Raw genomic sequence first — 22,395 nt, 5'->3', positions numbered from 1 at the left:
TTACCGCCCAATGCAATAAACACCTCTGTATTATGATAAAACCAAGCCTAGAAAAGAAGCACGTTTATTCTAGCAATTTAGCAACAGGCACTTTCTGCTTAACAGCAGAATCTGGACGACAACAGTTCACACAGCCAGTAATAAATAAGGCAAACTAGAAAAAGCACACAGCCCAGCAGGCCATCCCCTCCCCCCTCCCCCAAACCAAAGCAATAACCACACACATTTACTTTGTACTTTCTGTAGTTCACCACCCATGACTTGGCTCTTCAAACTCTTACTTTGGAACTATTGACACAACAGGGAATAGCATAGCACAATAGCCTGCAAAAATACTCCCGAGGTAACCAACAGCCCAGTACAAAAGTGAACAAGTGAAAACCATGAACTAAAGCAGTAACTTCTGTGACACTTTGAACCCATGACCCATCATTTCTTTCACACATCAAAACAAGGCCCAGGCACTATTTGTGCCTGCAGCTGACATGCTTTAATTTGATTTTGCAGACATGCTAAATTCACAAAGCAAAATGCAAGAATCCTGTCTCATATATAGCTGCAAATGAGTCAACTACCAAAAGTCTGCAGCTAAACCTAATGTTTTGACAAACATGTTAATTCTAGCTGGCCATATTGCAGTATAATTCGCATAGAGCATACGAAGTTGGTTTCAGTTTGAGTAACAAAAGATGCACGAAATACAGATCCATCAGACAAACTTCAATCCTTAAGGGTACAAAAAGACAGGGGCAATAAGCAGTCACATATACTACAAACATGAGTACAGCCTGTCACTGTGCCCCACAGTTCAATTTTTCTGCACAGCAATCAATCTGCAGTCAATCTGCCAAGTGGCAAAAAATGCACAGCTTTACATATACGGTTCAGCGACTACTCTTTTCATGTATGAAAAGCATAAACAACTATGCCCCAAGTATGAACAATCAGCCTAAAGCAGTGGCTATACAGCATCACTGCATAACTGTGCTTGGAATACTTTACAAAATCTCAGACAAATCACACACTTATGAGCAGAATCCAACATAGCGTCTGTGCCCATGCCTTGTTTAAGACAAAGCAGAACACTCAGCTGGCTACATTTAGACACAGCATAACAAGAAACCACATGAAACTTCCTGCAACTCACAACACCACAACATGACAAAGGAGACAAACCAAACACTGACCAAAATTAATGCAACAAAGCAGAATTCTTTACAAGCTTTGGCCTGAAAGCTTTACTACTTTCCCGACACATATCCGAAAATAGAGAACTCTTGTAGGCACTGCAGCGGCTTTTTGATTTCTTGACAACTAGCCTGTGATTATACAAGAAACAGACCCGTGAATATTCAAGCATCATATAGCCCATTGACATTAAACGTGGGAACCATTGAGATGCCTTGAACAATCAAAATGAAGGGTGTACAACATTGATAGATGTAATGTGCAGAACAGTGATATTGGAGACCACCGCCTCTCAGACAAAGGTGCTTCCTATGCAACCACTGAACTGAAGAACTGCAGTATTGAACCAAATGCAAAAACTACATTAAAAAAAATGCAGTGTTAAGTAACTAGTGCCCAGAAGAGAACATAATACTAGAAGCCAAGATTAATAGATCACAACAAAAATAAGTTGCTGCTATGCAGGTCCAAGCCTTCCAGTAGCTGCGATTCGAAGGCAGTCATGCTTCTAGGCAACTTATCAAAGGAGAGAGTAATTCAGCCAAAAGAACCATATCATGCACACTACTGAGGCTGCTATAACTACTGCAGAATGGAGCACCAGTCACTAGTCTGGATGTCATCATGACATCAGGCACACCTATTCACCTGGGACCAGACAAATACAGACTGATTTGTTCTGTATGCCCACCACTGGTGAACACAAAGTACAAAAGGATGTCATGTGTGAAATGTGCTGAAAGCCAGAAACTAGAAGTGTACACCACTTGAAGTATGCACATGGAGAACAAAGCAAAAGTACTCATAGAGCCTTGTTTATTCCTTTTGGATCCTGAAGGCCTGTCAGAACAACAGATGAGAATAACACCTTAACCAGCATACTACAATGCAGGCAAAATAAAAATTGTGAAAATTTCTGGCTCTTGACACAACAGACCAGCCTGCTACACTGCAGCAACAGGCACCCATATTCGTGCAATAAAACTAAGCCAATATGTTTAGCCTCCATACCAATAGCTAACAGCCTTGAACAAATGTTTGACTGCAGTGTGCATAGCTAACAACCCAGCATTATTTGACCAGCTCCTTTTTAATGATATACATTGCAAAACAAGACTGATAAAAGAAACTAAAATATCCACCCTGGCACTCTAATGAGTCTCATTTCGATAGAAGTGAAACACAAGATGACCATGTACTGCACAATGTCAAAGCACATTATGCATTATGTGGAGCCCTCCACTACAGTGTCCCTCATAGCCCAAGTAGCATTGGGTCATTAAACCTGATAAACCAAACCAATCTTATTATTTTTTGCACGTCACCCTTTCATGAAAGTAGCCATCAATCTTGTTTGCCCCTTCACATAGTCCATGCATATAAAAAAGGGCAAAGGCAGCAAGGACAGCAGGCTTGTCAAATTTAGAAATATGTGCACAACTTCAAATGCTACCTGGTCACATTTTATCAAGCCATATGAACCAATCATGAGAACTTCATGACAAACTAAGAAAAATCAATAACAAAGCATGGTTTTTATGTCTACAAGGAGCGGAGAATGCCATCTGAATTGTGAAGTGCCATCTTAGAAAGAACATAACTTTATAACACCAATCTTCTAACAAAAGGGGGGATGTCAAGGGCACATAAAAATGTCTTGAAGTTGGCAAAAGCTACAATTTCAAAGTTCAGTCAGTAAATATGAATGCATTTTGTTACTACCGGGTGCCGTATTCCAGGTAGGCCATCTCAATTTTATGAAGTTGAACAGTCGCTACATACCCACAATGGAAAAAATTTCATGCATTAGCTAACAAACACAGAATGCCATAAGTCACAAAAGCAGCACAGATCCAAACAAACGCCCTGAGTTAAAGCATAGAGTGAAACTTTGGCTAAACAAAAGGGAATATGGAGGATAATAAAATGGAAGTGCTTGAAGCATTTCTGAAAGGAGTTTTACCCCTTGCCGTAACCCCAAGAGGCGCACCGAGCGAAGCTTCAAGAACCCGCACATTTCATAGCCACAAAACTAACACCTTCAGACTTGGCAACTAAGTGCAACTGCTAGTCCTTTCAACAGATGGGTAACAGCAAAGTAATGAAATGGCCATATGCAATCTTTAATGAAAAGGAAAAGTGAAGATGTACAGACATGGATTCAATGGCCTAAACTACCCCCAAATGTCCTGACAAACAACAAGATGGGAAATGAATATTGAGGAAAACAAGATGTTGATGCAGTACCAGTGATGCTACTCCTTTAACAGGCTAAGATCCACTCAAGTCTCTCTCCATTTGGCCCTGGTAGCAGCCTGCATTCACAAGCTGCACAGACACATGACAAAACAGCACTGTGGCACCAGGGATGTCCGCCATCACCCCTTCAGCGCGACCACATGCAAACTTCTCCCAAAGCTGCCCGAGCTATTTGCCAGAGTCGCAGTACTTGTAGATGAGTGCACCTGTGCCCAGCAGGATAGCGAGGCCAAGAGAGACTCGCTTGAGCAGACGTTGGCGCTGGACCCAGGCTTCCGACGAGCGCTGCTTCTGCCGCATGCGCTGCAGCATCTGTGATGTGCGCTCCGCCCTCTCTCGCCGCTGCCGCCTGCGCAACTCAGCCTCCTCTCCGGCACTGCATACAATACATGAGCATCATCAACCGCAGCTTCCCTGAATGACAACATGAGTTAGAGAAATCAGGCATAAGCAACTATCATGCTGAAGCATATGCAGCCCAAACACGGCAGCGATGGCTGCTTCCTTAAGTTAGCCTGAACTAATCTGCACTCTTGTGGACATCAGTAATGGTGCCTAAAACTTCAAACAAGGAATGGGAGGTACTGACCACATTGCTTAGACCACGTAAAATGGTACTGGCAATAAGAATGCTCGCAAAGGCCGAGCTTTTCCCTTCGACGCAAAAGGCCAAGTTTCATAATATAGCAAACAAAATACATTTAAAAGCATGCAGTAGTCAGGTCCATGCTAAAATCAAATTAGATGAATAAGAAAAATTCAGTTCAAAAGACCAAGTAATAATCAAGCCAAAAGGATCAGCACCACCCAAAGCTTTGCACTTTCAACCCATTTATGGCCCTTTTCCTATGATCTGCAAATCGTTTCAAACAGAGTCACTTCACCAGCACTGAATAGGCAAAGGGTTTTGCAAAAAGAGCAAAAGCAACACTTCAACCATCATGCCTTAAGCTATACCAGCCAAGTGCAAAAAACTAAACAAAACAAAAAATTCGCTGTTCTGGCTGCATAGCATTTACAGGACCTGTTGCAAAAACATAGCACACATTCAGTGAAGACTGCCTGGTAGTCGCAACAAACCACTATGGCTGCAAAATTTTGGTAGCCAACATTCAACCAATAAGCAAGAAGTCCTTCCAATATACACTTTAAATGTTTTGCAAAGTCAAGGCCCTTTGGAGTTCTAAAACGAAACAACTTTAAGAAGTTGCACCACTGTGGCCAATCTCTCGTCAAGACCCTGTAATGATTTATTTTGATATACTGAAGTTATCTTGTTAAGAATAAAATAATCTGCTTGCAATATCTAGAATGTTAAAAAATATGTTTATTTTTTAAGGTAGTTACTAGAGCTTATAAAATTGAATACTGCTTCTTTGATCATACAGTCCTGGCCGTAATACAAAGCCCACCTTGGTGATAAAAACAGCAGTCACAAGTAGCCTAGCGAATATTAGGAAATATCTTATCCATACATTAACACACATAACTGGCGGGCTCACGTATGGATTCAACAATCAAATCTTCTCTATAGAACATGCGAGAAAATTTTGAACACCAGAAGTGTGTTCTGTAATATTTTAGCTGCATCTAATTTTTTTCCAAGCCGACACTGCACAATATTTAGATTATGCTCGTTCTAATGCTTTTGTAATGATGTTAATCTGCATTCAATATTTAGCTGGAATTACTTGTATTCACACTTTAACAAAGGTCCCGACAGCTTCAGTAGCTGAACCGAACATAACCACTTGATAGCCATTAAAGACAGCTGTTAGAGGCTGACAAGCACACACACAATGAATGGCCAGGAGCCTACCAGGATAGCACAAGCATTAGCTTTCTTTGCAAAATGACAAGCAAAATACATTTCAAAAGTGCACATTTTTTTAACACCAAAACCAAACGTGTACATAACACCGCTGCTTTCTTGGAGTCCCTTCCTCAAACACTTGCTAGAACAGTGAAGAGCCGAAACCGAAACCTACTTTAAGTCACTTGGACGAAACATGCTGCAGTCCTCGTGTCATCGTATGCAAACACACATTAGTTCTTGTACATATTTTTACCAATAGGACCAAGTAGGAACACATACACAAGATCGACTATTCTCTGGATGGCTGTCATCACATTACCGCACAGGCTTTTGCCGCATGCTAGCAGTTGCCTCTTTAACGAAAGAGAAAGCCGAACTGCATGCGATACTGTAAGTTTTCACCGCTTCTCCGACAGTTTCGACCAACTAGAAATCCATGATTTCGAGGCATTTAGGAGATTTGTGAACAGCACTTTCACTGCTCCAACCATGAATATTGAAAGTGCAATGCGAATTGAATCGAATAGCAAATACTATTCAAGGACTGCTTGAGTTTCAAATATTCATATACCCCTAAAAATTACTACAATGAAGCACATGATGTGGTTTCCATTCCTCGGTGACTAGCTTCACTAGGTGTAGTCAGTTGTTTACTTCATTATCCCATGAAGCCTGCCACTTTGCTCTGCCTGCAAAAATTTCATAGAATCTCTATGCGGTACATTTCTTTACTGTATTTTAGCGTCACGGGCAGCCATGGCATATCCCCTTCAGGCGCTGCGTCCCCGTATGTGGATGCGACCCAAATTTCATTATATCTTTGCATGGAGTGCGAATTTCCGCCCTTGAATTTGGCACCTGTAACATCTGGACCTGCCCTGTCGAGTATGTGGCGCCATTGAAATGTGTTTGTAAACAGCAAGTAAAGGTGGACATCGCAGCGGTTTACGACGGGACAAATCAGTTGCTCTTATTTTTGCATGCCTCTTTTTAAACCGATAACTAACAGTACTATTTAATGTAATGAATGTGTCAATAAAGAAATAACTTAGACATAGAAAAAGCGCTTCAGCGGACTCAGAGTTTCGCGTCCACATATGTGGACACTGTGTTTTAAAGGCCCACTGTCCACCCTCCGGTCGAAAATATTTTCTTCCCCGGTGACTGTGAGACTTCGCCCCTAGAACGCAAGGCCGCAAAATGTTTTTGAAAAGAGTAACTATTAACGCAGTTACAGCCACCGCAATCACCCGATTCTGTCATGCTTCTCTCCTTCCATTCCCTCGCAAAGGTTTTTCACTCTCCTGCCCGAAGTCGTCTAGCCTCCGCAAGACAAATTCCCCTTCCTCCTCCGCGTTTGGCGGGAGGTGGGGCGTGGCACTCCGCCTGCGCCAAAAAAAAAAGAAAAAAAAATGGGCAAGGGAGCGCACGCCTCTGGATTCAGTTGGGCCGTGGCGAGGGAAAAGCGCGCAGCGAGTGGTAGACACCCATCCTTCTCCCGTCAGTCAGCGAGACGGACCAATAGACGTCGTTCGCGGTACGTACGTCATTACTGTGGCTCGTCGGGCCAGCGCAGGAAACGGGGAAGCTGGCTTCCCGGAGGAGAGCATGAGAGAGCTTTTCGATGCTTTGCGGCGCGCGTCACTGTAGCATTTTGCACAGACTATCTCTGGTACCTGATCGAAACACTGGGCTCCTTTGCTTAAAAGGGCCTTCCCTGGACAGTGGCCCTTTAATGCCGAAATTGTTAAAGTGGCATATACTGTCCGCTGCGCTTTGTTATTTTGTGCAAGAGCAATACATAATATGCTGATTGTATGCAGGTGTCCCAATCCCGAAGGCTTCAAGGTATTCTTAGAAGAAAACATTTATTCATGCTTAACAATTAGTAAGAAAATCCAGAAAATTTTGCAATCTTTTCGTTCATGTAGCAGCTTTGAGGCACCATGTCCAAATATGTGGACATAAATAAAATGTTTGCATAATCTTTTATATTTGAATTCTGCCTGGCCTACTGAGCATGAATAGTGCAAAAAGAAGTTTTCCTTTCAGAAAATTTGGCGCCTGAAGGGGATATGCATCCGCTCCTTCACTGCCACAATATCACTAGCTGAACTTTACTACCTGTCCTTGTGTTTTGACTGCTATTTTACTGTGCATGATATCTCCTAATATGAACTAGTATATTGCATTTTGGAACGCGGTGCTGATTATACTTGGAAAAGTTGTACATAATTTTGTTTTATATGTTTTTGACAACTCTCACTTTTTACAAAATTCATATCACTCACCCCTTGCAGTTTCCTAACGACATTAAAATATATTTTTTCTTTGTGCATGAGTCCCATCAAGTTGAGGAGTGCAAAAAATATCCCAATATTCTATGCACTCGTGCAAGGAGTTTTGAATGTAAAATTGTTAGGAAACATTTTCATGCAAATCTGCATTCTGCAGTTTCACTTTCTATTTCCACGAGTACCGTGCCCTGTGAGCGTGCTGATATAAAGAAGTTATGCACCTTCTTAATTTTTTACTGAAGGGGGCATTAACAAAAAGTGTTAACTAATTAATCAACTATACTAGCTAACAGGAAATAGAGTGTAGTTTCAAAAATCAGCATAGAAAGTTACGCATCTCTGCAAAATGTGGTCATATCTGATGTATTAAAAAAAAACCATGAGCTGAAATTACGTACACAGGCTACACAGATCAACTAGCCCATCTATATGCCTTAGCTAAGAAACAACTAGACCACTTCTCAAGTTGTTATGCAGCAGTTATGAATCAAACAAAGAAAACCTTATTGCAGGCTTTGACATGCTCAAAATACTGTTGACAATACAGCATATAAAGCAGCACTCCGTATGCCAAGCAAATGCACACAGTAGCAGCTTATTACTGCACCTGTATACATACACAAATAGCCAGGCATATTCAGCTGTCAGCAACTCCATAATCTCAGATGACAATATACATAGTGAAGTATGGCAGCCCTTAAAATTAGACTCAACATCTGAACATAAGAGGTACACCATTTATAGCCAGCAGCTCGTGCGAGCATGCAACTACGCATCATGCTTCAGTGAACAAAGATCCATTCTGCAGGATAACAGTCCAAAAACAATGCAAAGGGGGTGCTCTTGTCACAACAAGCATTCATTAAGAAGTAAAAAACTAAAAGCCAAGCACCCTGGCACGTGCTGTCTATAAGAGAGAGCCCTACTTGCCGCTCTGACCCATGCTTGAAGTGGCTCCTGTCGCTGAACGCGGAAAAGTCTGGACGGTCAGGTGTCAAGGCACAGAATTTCCCATTCAGCTAGATTATAACACAAAGAGCTTTTCAATTTAGCACTTTATTGTGCAGCAGGATCCCAATGATTTGTGCTCGCAATTTCAGTTACAGTCAATTTATAGTGTCGGCATGACTGGATTCCGGAAGCTGGCTTATTCCCATTCTTCCAATATCACAAAACTGTTACAAGAAAGTGACTGAGTGTGAAAAAAGAGCATGGTGTACCTTTTGAAAGCTATTTACAAATATCTACCTTGTCAAACCTTTTTTAAACAAGCTTTACATTAGAATCAAACATGACACTTGCAAAAACCTTTCAGGTAAAAAGCTTAGAGAGAATTTGCAAAAAAAAAAAAAAAGGTTTACGCACTTCCTAAAAGGATCAAAATGTGATCACCTGTAGGCCAGACATACAAACGCACACAAGTACAAGGCCAAGGCACACACAACCATTCTAAGGCAATGTCTAATTTCAGAGCTGATTAAAATACTGCAATACAGAAATACCGAAAGCAATCCCACACCCTTTAAATGCACAAAGCAATATAACGAACTCAACATCTTTTGGCAAAGCTGTTTTTTTTTTGTTTGTTTTTTTTTTCCCCATCGTAGTAAGCTTTCATGCCAACATAGTACATATGTGGATACTTCTATTCTGTTTAATACACCTAACGAGTGATCAAGTCAGACACCAGGAGCATCGTCAACTCCAGCTATATATTGTTAGTCAATGGACAAGCAACCTCCACCCTCACTTCTATTCTGTTTCATACACTTAACAAGTGATCAAGTCAGTCACCAGGTGCAGTCTACTCTAGTATACATTAGCTGTTTGCTAGTTGAATCAAGTGAATTACTGATGCATGCATATGAGGAAAATGGTGGCCTGATATGTTTACAAGTATCTTCAAAATGGGAAAGTAGCAACCGACACCCATTGAACTGGCCACACAACTAGCTATTAGTGTTTCTCACCTCGTAATAGTAAGCCAGTCCCTCTATCAACCGAGTTAGCCATGACATGGAAGAAAAAGTGCAATGGTCTCAAATTTAACCAAGTAACAACACAATGAGCATAAAGCTGTCCATTTTTATTCCGCAGCACTATAGCCAAAGCCTTACCGATGGCATACACGTGAACCTGACAGATTGAAGCTGAGCTGGTCTGTCTGGTAAAGAAACCAGTTGTCAGGCTCATGAAAACGCTATCAGGTTGTGCAAAACGGGTGGTTGGCGAGTCAAGTTAGCTCGCCTGACCCGTTCTTCTAAGGGCATGTAAATGCAGTAGAGTAAGAGAGTTGTGTTAGTGGGAGAGTAGAAATAGAAAATTTGCATGTAAACGCAGCCAAGTTAGGAAGTCAAATTAGTGGCAGGAGAAAGGAGGAAGCTAAACCTTTTTGTACTCGCATAATTAAGCCTCCGAGAGAGTGGTGGTGCACCTAAAATTTGGAAACCACATTTTCACACTTGCACAGTACTGCAGTCACATGAGTCTTCACCCACTAACAGCGCAAGTAGGTGTGCAATCATTGAGTAGGGCTGACCATTCTCTACCAAAAGGCTTGCTCCACCCGCACCTACCGCATTCATATTACTATGGCTACTGAGAAGTCCCAGTACAGGCCCCCTTGCCTAAACATGGTAATAGATAAGGTTGTCTGTAACCTGGAAATAAGAATACATTGTACCTATGTTAACAATGCACTTTTTGCAGCAGCATGCTACCCTTCAGCATGCTAGTGACACACCACTCCCTAGGTGTTGCAGGCTTGACTTAATTTGCATTGAAGCTACTGAAGGCATTGATTTAAAGAAGCCATTGCTTATAAGGTGTCTAATCCTGCTAGCAGTGCACTGTAAAAGTTATCCCTCATAAAATTAGGGTACAGTAATGGATGTTCGGAGGGGGACCAAAAGAAGATGCCCCAACCACCATCCTAGAACTTCCGATACTGCTTTTTATGCACCAACAAAAGGCCACACAGCTTCATCAGCACACTCATGCCCCGCATACCCAGATGAAATGGCCTTGAGGATTCTTAGCCAACTTTACACATCATCCACCATGACTAATCTTGCCAGTCATGTCACGGCAGTGAAAGAAAGACTGGCTGTGCTGGCTGCTGAAAAAAGCGAATAATTCAAGAGAAAAGTTTGATGTTTTTTTTTTTTTTTATTTTTCAAAATTTAAAACACTTTTTGCAGTCATAATGCGAGAAGCTACATTTAGCAGAAAACCTCGGCCACTACCCTTAATAGGGAGAATGAAACACTCTCCCATGGCATTTCGTCCCTACCCTGACGAAATTTAGACCACCTATCCCATAAACATCTAAACCTGAGCTGTAAATCCACACCTCATAAAGGCTGTTCGTATTGCAGTGAAAGTAAGACAGAGCCCAGTATTAACCTTATTATGCGAGCCTTTTTAATGTGACTAAGATAGTACATCATATTTATTTTGTTGAGTTAAATGAAAACAAAACCAAAATTTTTGTCTCAACTGTACAATTTAGTCACTGGAGAAGGTAATGGCAACCAAATCCAGTATTTCCTGCCAAGAAAACCCTATCGCCAGTCACAATAGCATTAATGATATGGCGCCGGAAGATGAGCCCCCCAGGTTGGAAGACGTCCCACATGTTACTGAGGATGAACAAAGGGCGATTCCTAGTAGCTCCAGGACGAATGAAGCGGCTGGGCTAAAGCCAAAAGGACGCTCAGTTGTGGATGTGTCTGGAAGCGACCGGAAAGTCCGATGTTGCAAAGAGATATATAACATAGCAACATGGAATGTAAGATCTATGACGCAAGGTAAAATGGATTTCATCAAGCGAGAAATGGGCAGATTGAACATTGATATCTTGGGTATTAGCGAGCTCAAGTGGACCGGAATGGGAGAATTTAATTCCAGTGACCGTTATGTTTTTTATTGTGGGCACAAATCCAGGAGAAGGGATAGGGTCGCTCTCATAGTAAACAGAAGAATGGGCAAAGCAGTGCTAGGGTACAACCTCAAAAACGACCAAATGGTTTCACTTCGGATCCAAGGTCACCCTTTCAACATAACAGTTATCCAAGTCTATGAACCGACCGCTACTGCTGAAGAAGCTGACGTTGAGAGATTTTATGCGGACCTACAATGCCTTTTAGACCGCACCCCATCATCAGACGTCGTTTTTCTCATAGGAGACTGAAATGCTAAGGTGGGGAGTGAAGAAATATCTGGAATTACAGGAGAGTTCGGTCTTGGTGAGCCAAATGAAGCTGGGCAGAGGCTAGTAGAGTTTTGTCAAGAAAACAACCTGACCATAACAAGTACTCATTTTCAACAGCACAAGAGGCGCCTGTACACATGGACTTCACCGGACGGTCTGTACAGGAATCAGATTGATTATATTCTTTGCTGGCAGAGATGGAGAAGCGCTATACAAGCAGTAAAAACAAGGCCTGGGGCCGATTGTGGCACTGATCATCAGCTTCTTGTTGCCAAGTTTAAGCTTCGATTGAGGAAAACGCAGAAAACTAGAAGGCCTTTCAGGTATGATCTGGATCAAATTCCATCAGAATATGCTGTGGAAGTGAGGAATCGATTTCAAGAATTAGATCTAGAAGACAGAGAGCCTGAAGAGATGTGGACTGATGTTCATGATATAATACAAGAAGTTGCTATTAAGGTAGTTCCAAAGCAAATGAAATGCAAGAAAGCAAACTGGTTATCTGAAGAGGCTTTGCAAATAGCTGAGGAAAGCAGAATGGCAAAAGTTATGGGGGAAAGAGAAAGATACAAGGTTCTCAATGCGGATTTTCAGAAAATAGCAAGGAAAGATAAGAATGCCTTCCTGAACATACAGTGCCAAGCAGTTGAGGACAACAGCCAATTGAGGAACACAAGAGCTCTGTATAAGACAATCAAAGATATCAAAGGAAGCTTCTGTGCTAAGCTGGGCGTGATAAAGGACAAACAAGGCAGGGACCTCACTGAAGCCTCAGAGGTAGCAGGAATACACAGAAGAACTGTACAAGAAGGACCCGGATGTGCAAACCCAACATAAGACGGTTGTGATTGCTGATCTCGAGCCGGGCATCCTGAAGAGTGAAGTTGAATGGGCCTTAGCCAGCCTTGCCAAGAACAAAGCTAGCGGAATTGATGGTATTCCAGCTGAGTTGCTTCAAAACCTCAACCACGACGCTGTTAACACACTGCATACATTATGTCAAAAGATTTGGACAACCCTGCAGTGGCCACAGGATTGGAGGAGGTCAGTTTACATCCCCATTCCAAAGAAAGGCAGTGCCAAAGATTGTTCCAACTACCGCACGATCGCGCTTATTTCGCATGCTAGCAAGGTGATGTTAAAAATCCTGCAAGGTAGGCTGCAGCAGTATGTGGATCGGGAGCTTCCGGACGTGCAAGCTGGGTTTCGCAAGGGCAGAGGAACTAGAGACCAAATTGCCAACCTTCGCTGGATCATGGAAAAAGCAAGAGAGTTCCAGAAACCCATTTACTTCTGCTTTACTGATTATGCGAAAGCGTTTGACTGCGTAGATTACAGTAGATTGTGGCAAGCTCTCCAAGAGATGGGAGTTCCAATTCACCTTATCTGTCTCCTCAGGAACCTGTATGAAGGGCAAGAGGCCACAGTCAGAACGGGGCATGGTCTTACTGATTGGTTTCCGATTGAGAAGGGGGTAAGGCAAGGCTGCATACTGTCGCTCTGCCTATTTAACCTATATGCTGAGTGTATCATGAGGAAGGCCAGTCTGGACGAGTCTTCAGCTGGAGTGAAGATTGCTGGAAAACGTATCAACAACCTTAGATATGCGGATGATACCACTTTAATGGCAGAAAATGAAGTGGAACTCAAGAGACTTCTGATGCGCGTACAAGAAGAGAGTGAGAAGTTTGGGCTTAAACTGAATATTAAAAAGACAAAGATCATGGCGTCTTGCCCTATCAATTCCTGGAGCATCAATGGACAAGAAGTGGAAGCTGTGACACATTTTCTCTTCTTGGGCTCCAAGATTACCTCGAAAGGAAACTGCAGCCATGAAATTAGGAGACGCCTGCTTCTGGGAAAGAGAGCCATAGCTAGCCTTGACCGCCTAGTAAAGAGCAGAGACATTAGTCTGCCGACCAAGATCCGTATAACTCGTGCTATGGCCTTTCCAGTTGTGATGTATGGATGCGAGTTGGACTGTGAAGAAGGCTGACCGCCGAAGAATTGACGCGTTTGAATTGTGGTGCTGGCGGAGACTCTTGAGAGTTCCTTGGACTGCCAGAAGATCAAATCAGTCGATATTATCGACCATAAACCCAGACTGCTCATTGGAGGATCAAATTCTAAAGTTAAAGCTCAGCTACTTTGGTCATCTGATGAGAAGAGAGGAGTCGCTGGAGAAATAATTGATGTTGGGAAAGGTTGAGGGTCACCGGAGAAGGGGTGGGCAGCGAACGCGATGGGTATATGGCATCCCCGAGGCGTTGCAGATGAAGTTACGTGATGTTAGCAAGATAGTGAGAGACCGGAAAGCGTGGCTTGATATGGTCCATAGGGTCACGAAGAGTCGGACACGACTGAACGACTGAACTGAACTGTTAAATTTAGTCCTGAAATGCAGCTTCTTCGTAGATTTTCTACCGTCCTTTAGAAACAATTCGCCCTTCCCGCACCTCAAAGAAAGTTCTCTGGAGAACCTTGGACCCAATGGCATCTAAAACGCCCGCAGCAGCATAAGCACATCATGTGAGTTCCACTACTTTGCTTTAGTTAGGTTTGGTTCACTGTGTAACAGTGAAGAGGCTTAGAAAATTTCGTAAAAGCGACTGAAGGCCATTTTCAAGGACATTCCATGTTCACCTCACCACACTGTGTTATAGCACTAGCCCTGCTGGCTGATGTAAAACGCTATACAGCTGACCCGTTTCAGCCCATGGTAAGTAGGCAGCCATTAGAAGAAGGCTCACTTGCAGGGCTGCCGCAGGCAGTCTGATATATCCAATGAGGAACAACATTTCAGTTCAATACACAGTGCGACATTCCCATCTTTTATCTAGGATGTTTAAGGGGATAATCTGCGTGTTTGATATACCTAACAATTAAAGATATGCAGGTTCTATACATGAGGGCTCAACCATATTGGCAAGGGAAACTGTTGAGAGCCAATTTTCAATGAGGCATTGAGCAAACAAGTCTTGATGGTTATCACAGTAGCCCTCACATGGCCTTGGACCTGCCACATCATCACCATGTGATAAGCAATAATGCATATAACAAGCAGGCTGAAGGCACCAGTGCACTGTGCAATGTCAGTACACAGGTGGTGGCAGTCTAAATTTCCAGAGCCCTCCACTTCAGCGTCCCTCACAGCACGAGTCTTTTCATAGCCTCAGTCACTCTGAGACGTTAAACCCTTACAAACCAAACCTAAACCAACCAGCACCTTCAGCAGTTATTCGTTTCCTCCTTTTATACAGGTCGGATTTCCTCATTGTACTGATGTCATTTTTACACCTATACACAAAAAGTAAACTGCGCCTGCCACACACTGCTGTGCGCCACCACTGTCATGCCAGAGAGTGATTGACGATATGTTTACATCACCTGTTTGCGCCTATATTCAGGCAACTGCAAAAGGGGACATAATTCACAGCTTGTGTCCCTTGCATTTACCAAGCCATTAATGCTAAATACTAACAACGAAGGTTAGCAAAACGTGACACCAGGAATAAAAGGGCACTGTCTTTTCAGAATCCAAGCTTATGTGCAATCCACATTTACACCTCAATGACAGCAGAAATAATCTATCTGGTAGGAGCAAAGCCTAATACTGCTATCACATGGGCATTTCGAAGACTCTTAAGTGACAGACATCAAGTCAAAGATCTATCGAGTCAATAGAGCAGCTCGGAACTCTATCAATATTTCTAAGGCCTTCGAGCAGTGGCAACGTGCACTCACAGATATGGTGCACTTGCAGCAACGTGGTGAGGAACCAAACTGGAGCCGCATAATTGCCGAAAAATTATTAAACTTCAGAATATACAACTTATTTTCCATAAAGAATGACAGGCAAGACTTCAAAACACTGCAGCAAGCGCAATAGCACTGCTACAGCAATACAGAAACAACCAACACCAGCTTCCTCCAAAGTGCATGAGTGCTATATAGACCTCCACCATGTTTACAAACAAAAACAAGACGATCGCGATGGCGCTACAGTCGCCTGTGATCCCACAGTAGGCAAAAAGTGCGGGAGCGGCACTATGGCCAAGCTTGTCAAGAGCATGTTATTGTGATGTGCAGACACCTTTTTGGCAGATGAAATAACCTTGTGCTCGGGGGTTTAGATGAACCCGGGTCCCCTTTTTAGAGGAAAGGGCAAAGTGCAGAAGAGAGCAAAACACCAGACACGTTTTTCCCATTAAAAACTCGCTCTTTCTCTCGAATAATTAACTCGACCCACATACTGTCGAGTTCATGAACACAAGGTGAGACTTGGCAGTGGGGACAACTAGCCGCTAAGAATACAGCTAAAATCTCTCAGAATATAATAAAACATGCAGCTCCAATCGAGCAAATCAGCGGCTGTCAACACGCAGTGGCAATTTTCATCGTGAAATAGATTAAAATAATTTGAGGTGAACATGGTGAAGGTTAGCCATGCAACACACCCACGGAGGAGTTCAACACAGGTCGCTCGCACAGTAGCTCACTACGCATATGTATGTACAATGACCAAAGTGAAAAAAAGAAAAAAGAAATTATGTGTTTAAAGAATTGTTTATATAGGTAAACACATCTACGCATGCTCCAACAAAGAAACAGGCCCATACATTACAATAGACTGCCTTCCTCATCTACCTATGTTACGCGAGCAGTCACACCTGCACCAAAACAAAGATCTCGTTAGGTGCCGTAAAGCCAAACTCAAGTATTCGCGGCCTCTGAGCAGGTAGACCACTCTGGCATAAATGTGAGTAAGCTCTAGTCACGAGCTTAGCCATGACGACGCAGCTACTTGACATGGTGCTGTTTTTTTTTCCCGCAGCAGCAAACCAGCAAAAAACCACCCCGCAATCGCAGTAAGCGAAAGCGACTGATATGTTGTTTTACCTACCACGCGACAGTCACTGATGACGACAGCGCCACCGCATTTTCGTGATGTAGCCAGAGTGAAGGAGGTCTATAGCTTATCAAAAGCAACGAATTTCATTTCAAGAAGATTACTAGTAGCATAATAAATAAACATTTTGTTTTTAACCTTTTAAACTTGTTCTTTGATTGTTAACATACCTACAAAGTTACTGGAAGTGATGGTGGTGCCACAGCAACTTGATGTAAGATGATGGAATCTCTCAATGACGATGGCAGTGGCCAAGTAACAGCGGCACAACTCCGAGTTCAGTAGCGATAAGGACATTGAAGGCTCTCGATTCAACAGGCTTTGAAAGTGCCCACGTGACAGGGGTATGAATTAACTGAACTGACAGCAAGACCATGTTTTCACATTTACAAGGTTAAAAACAGCTGCTTGCCAACAAATTATTTTTACTGGCAGCCAAGAAATAGGGCAACCTAATGCAAGCTTTCAAAATTTAGTAATGACCATCACCTACCATGCAGTGTTCACTATAGTAACCATCATCAATCAAGAAAAACAAATCACCTTTACTGTATCTTAAATGTTTCCACACAACCTATACCATTCAATACATAGTGTATGATGCTAAAAAGGTTGAGTGCTTATTAGTTTGCATGCTCGACTGTGATCACATGTGAAATGTAGTGTGATGTCATTACAAAGTATAGAGAACTCAGAAGTTGTTCCAACCTCCTGAAGCCATAACAGTGTATCGATACTTTGAAAATGCAATGACAACTATATTTAAATGCAAGGTCCTATACTAAGCCAAACTTCACAGTTTTTCCCTTTCTTCCAAGATATTAATTCCACAAAAGATAGCAGAGACTGACTTCTCTTAGCACAGCTTCCAACGGTTTGTGAAGCGCTTAGGTATTTCACAGACTGTATGGAGGGCAACATATTTAGTGACCACAACACATTGAAGTTAAATGACAACCAAACTGATCATGAAATCCCCTTTGCGCACATTATCAAATCACCAGTAACAAGGCACCTAAAATGAAGAACTTTGCCCCTGCTGTATCATCACTGTAGTCACAACTTGGGCACAAGCATGAACACACACAGGACACGCACAACAAAGGCAAACGACATGAAAACAATTTCTTACATAAAGCACACTGCAATAAAATGACATAACTATGGCAAGTTGGGCATCATTTCAAGGTCAGCTGAAGATGAACAACCCAAACACCCCTACTTTTGAAGGTTTTATGGCAAAAAATTTGGACAGTAACTAGCTGCTTTCCAAGGCATTTCACAGGAGGGCAATAAGTCTATTTGCTATTTGGGAGCCCTGTTCAAAGAAAAATCTATGAACAAGCTCAATGACATGACAAATTAAAAATGTGACATCAGCAATACAATAAATATTTGTAACTTATAATGCAAAAGACAGCTAACCCCTTCTAATGAGGCAATTTTGGTTCCTTCAGAAAATACAATCTCTGCTCTAAGGATATATTCACTGCTCATAGGTGTACAGGGTGGTCCACTCTAAGTGCGACCACGGCTCCGCGTGGCCACGCTCCGCGGAGCGCCAGCGGATCCGGCGCGTTCGCGCATCGAAGCAAAGCCGCGCAGGCGCACAGCGGCCCGGGGGAGGAGCTTAGTGTCGTCTGCTACCGCGCTGGCGCGCACCTCGCTTGCATTGTTGGAAAGCAGACGACACGAAGCTCCTCCCTCGGACCCCTGTGCGCCTGCGCGGCTTTGCTTCGATGCGCGAACGCGCCGGATCCGCTGGCGCTCCGCGAAGCGCGGCCACGCGGAGCCGTGTTCGCACTTAGAGTGGACCACCCTGTACATAGAAAATACTGGTTAGTTTGGAATAATAACTTTCATGACAGGTCAAGGAAATGAAGTTGAATTGGTCAGGTAATGTTACTTGTCTCTGGAGTTTAGACATATTTAATTTCAGATATCCCACCCAAGCAGCGTGCTGTTGCAACTGGCCAAGAAAGACCTATTTATATACATGGTCAGGTAAACAAAGATGGCTTCAACAGCAAAATGCTCTGACAGCTCAGTGCATCACTATCACCTACAATTTGTACAAAACAATTCTAGCTTGCTTTCTCATGAACTGCAATATTAGATAGTAAAGAAAACAACCCTTACTAAAGAAACAACCATTAGCACATTATGTCACAAAGACATCTATAAAATTCCAAGTTACTAATTTGTCAGAATTTGTGCACTACTCACTGCAACTGACCTGGCAAATATAGCTTGGCTAAACAATCCAATGGGCACTTAGCATTGGCTTGTACATGAAACCGAGACCACCATGACATTGCAGTCTTGCTAAAGCAACAACAAGTAATCAGTATTCCCCAAGGCAATATATACAAAGTCACATTATGAAGCTGATATAAAGCTGATGCAAAAAGGACCCTACTGCCAATAATATCACCATTCATCAGTGACCATTTCCTTCAACGAATGAAAGTGAAACTACGCTCAATAAAGGTTTGGTTTGATTTAAAGGGTTTAATGTCCCAAAGCAATTCAGGCTATGAAGGACGCCACAGTGGATGGCTCAGGGGATTTCAACCACCTGGGACTCTTTCTGCGATAAAAGAAATGTGACCAGAAAATGCCCTTCGAACTGACACTTGAAAAAAATCATGTCACCACCAGGATCAAATCCCCATCCCTCCAATCCCCAGCCGAGTGCACTATGCCGTAACATACGCTGGCATAGCACAGTACACAGACACCTTGCTTTTTGCCTCCAACGAGAAGCGGCCGTCATGGCTCGAGCGCTGTAGCCACTGAGCCACCACGACAGTCTTACTTTACAAACTGTGGTGAATATCGAGAAGAGTGAAGGTGAAAATATCATGTGCAGCTTGCGGCAATATAGAAAGCAGCATCAACATGCTGCCTAGTAAGCTGGGGGAAGAGGCAATTCAAATTGCCTGCTTCCCGCACCTTTCCCCCACTTCTAATTTATTTAAAAATGTAACCCTCACGCTCTGCTCACTCTGGCATTCTACCACCATAAGCACGATGCATAGACATGCAGAGGCACATCTGCATACATTTTAGCTGCTGCTGTATGCAAAAGCCACACCAATCAGTGTTATAGCAAATGTTTTTCACTCGGTTCTGCACTGCCATCACCCACAAATTATTAATGCTACTCAGAAAGAAAAACAGTCACTTCAAATTGAACATGGGCATGCTGAACTTTTGAAATATTTTAGCTCCTTAAAATAGACCCCCCTTCCGTGCACACAATACATTGCCATGCAATGTTGTAGTTAGCAGCAAATGATCATTATTTGAATACCCACAAACTATGAAAATGCATTAAGATTTCTTACCACTTAACCAATAGGTTTTCTCCGAGTGCCTGAGGGCTTTCTTGAAACCTAACTGCCTTAACAGAAATATAATTAAACCGAAACAATGCCAATGCAACTGCAAGGGGCACAAACTTTTAAAAAAGTAATATAACTTAAGTATACACTTCATGTCGCTGCATTGTGTAAGTTTCTAGCACACTTTGCACCCAAAACTGTCCCACAAATTAGGAAAAGCACTCCAAGCCCAGCCCAGACTCCAGAGTGTTTACATAAAAGCTGCAGAACTAGCATAGAAGCTATAGCAGTGCACTGCTATCACCTCTCTCGTCAAAAAGCCGCTTGCAGCTGGCTGAACAACAGGTCCCGAAACGACTGCACGAAGAGTGGAGCCTGTCATACCAACACATGCCAACAAATGATATGAAGATCTCAAATAACAAGCCATGATGAAAACCAAGAGAGTGCACTTCATGTGATGCAAACAGCAAATACGATGCCTCCGCATAGCACAAGGTAAGCCCAAGCCTACGCTTCACTTCAACATCTCGGCATGGTTTACAGCGCCACAATTTCTGCACTTGGACAATGAGCGCCTTTTCGCCACTGTTGGGCAGCAGCACAGCAATATAATATGCAAGAACACACACGATGTTGTACAAACTGAAAATTAATATTTGAGGGTTACTTTCACCAAAAACACTCAAGAGGCCCACTTACACAAGAAACAAGTAAGTTCCCACAGACAAAATGTCATGTTCCTGAGCATGTGGTGTACAAGCCACACAAGTCTTGAGCATACAGACAGCAGTAACAAAGCAGAACAAAAAAGGAATAGTACAGCAATGCATGACCCCATCTGCCCAGTAACTGCTGAATGACAACAAGGACCAGAACCTGCCAGAAACTACAGTGCTAAAAGACAGCAACATTTAAACAAGTGCAGACAACGTATTTTGGTTACATTTTTCTTCTCGTTAATAATATACAAGAAGTTCTTGTGTGCCGATCATCATATGGTTTTAACCTGCCGATCACCATATAGTTTTCACCTACGAATGTTAAATATTATATAACTGCATTTCTTCCTCTCACAACTGAGCGATGGCTGCAACGTCAAAATCAAGTCTAGCTTGCGTAAGACACAAGGCTGGTTTCAATGTTCATGCTATTGATTTCTTTCATGCTGTAAAGATTACAAACACAGCCTTGAGACCACTCTAGTAAACTGCCGCGGTTTCTATCTTTATTAATAAAATTGTAAATTGGTCTAGAAGGAAAGAAGGCACAGTATCTGTCACACTTCTGCGGGGACACCTGAACCATACCGTAAAGGAAGGGAGGAAGGAGGGATTCGAAGAAGACAGAGAGAAAGCGCTCCCATAGTTGAGCACTCCGGAAAATAGCAGTGGCCTGCTAATTTTAGCAGTCCCTGTCCGCACAGTGTAACTGGCCCATCAAATCTGGCGCCCGCTCACACTACTCCTATTTGAGTTGGCACCACCATAAGAACAGCATTAGTACGGAAGCTCCCTAGTTCGAACGTGGGTGCTCGTGATGTATGTCAGTGCAGGTTAAATATCCCCAGGTGGTCGAAATTATTTCGGAGACCTCTAGTATGGTAGCACTTCTTTCACTCCCTCCTGCCTCCCTTTACCCAGAAGTGTGACAGACACAGCACCTTTCCTTTGCACCACCCTACGAACGCCGTTCGTAGGGTGGTATATCCTGTCCACAATAGCTTGCACGCAATTTCGTTACAACCGAGGTCGCGTAGCATGTGCTGTTATGCGATCCATTGTTCAAGGTCAAATTCCAGAATCACAAGACCTTGAAGAATGCTAGCAGCAGAGCTAACGCTCTGAAAACTGCGTTATAATCGCTTCTTCTTCACTGGTTGTGATCCCTGTTCTTGAGGCAGCCTGGCTTTAGCACTGCAGTGAATTAAAAAGACGGAGGAACGATTATATCACTCTTTTCTCATCCCTCACATGACCTAGGCTTAATTTTGATGTCAGCCATCGCTCGGCTGTTGAAAACAAAACTGAAACAGGGGCCGTAGACATATCACGTGGTGATCCATGCACAGTAATGCCTTAGGCATCATTACAAACAATAAAACCTGAGCCCCAAAACTAGATGTTTACACTCCTTTAATGCACATTATTCAGTGTGTCTGTATTGCTAGCTAGCCACAAATCCTACAATAAGCTCAAGAACAACAAAAATACATACAGAAGCATGAACTTCTTATTCACGAATTACCCTGCTTTTAATGGCAACGCCGCTTTGTATGTACCGTATTTACTCAAATGTAACATGTTTTTTTCACGATTTTTGGCTCTCAAAGTCTACCCTCGCGTTACAATCGAATACTGCTATTT

General features: G+C 42.8%; 1 protein-coding gene across 4 annotated transcripts in view; it reads right to left on the bottom strand.

The window, feature by feature from the left end:
- The window catches only part of LOC146203273 (tyrosine-protein phosphatase non-receptor type 1-like), a 144,191-nt gene that overhangs the window by 42,884 nt on the left and 78,912 nt on the right, over positions 1-22,395 (bottom strand). For 2 of the 4 annotated variants that reach the window (XM_084588646.1, XM_084588647.1), the window contains exon 9: positions 31-3,823. The exons of 1 other annotated variant lie outside the window; for it this stretch is intronic. In XM_084588646.1, coding sequence (XP_084444772.1) covers positions 3,616-3,823 — 208 coding nt within the window. In that variant the 3' untranslated portion in view covers positions 31-3,615. Of the gene's footprint in view, positions 1-30; positions 3,824-18,521; positions 21,946-22,395 lie in introns of those variants that run through there. One more of the 4 variants, XM_084588648.1, reaches the window with a different exon arrangement.

Source organism: Amblyomma maculatum, chromosome 1, assembly GCF_055883805.1.
Source record: "Amblyomma maculatum isolate TAMU_Amacu chromosome 1, ASM5588380v1, whole genome shotgun sequence".
Lineage (NCBI taxonomy): Eukaryota > Metazoa > Arthropoda > Arachnida > Ixodida > Ixodidae > Amblyomma > Amblyomma maculatum.
The sequence above is the reverse complement of the archived record's forward strand: the minus strand, read 5'-3'. Positions and strand labels throughout refer to the sequence as shown.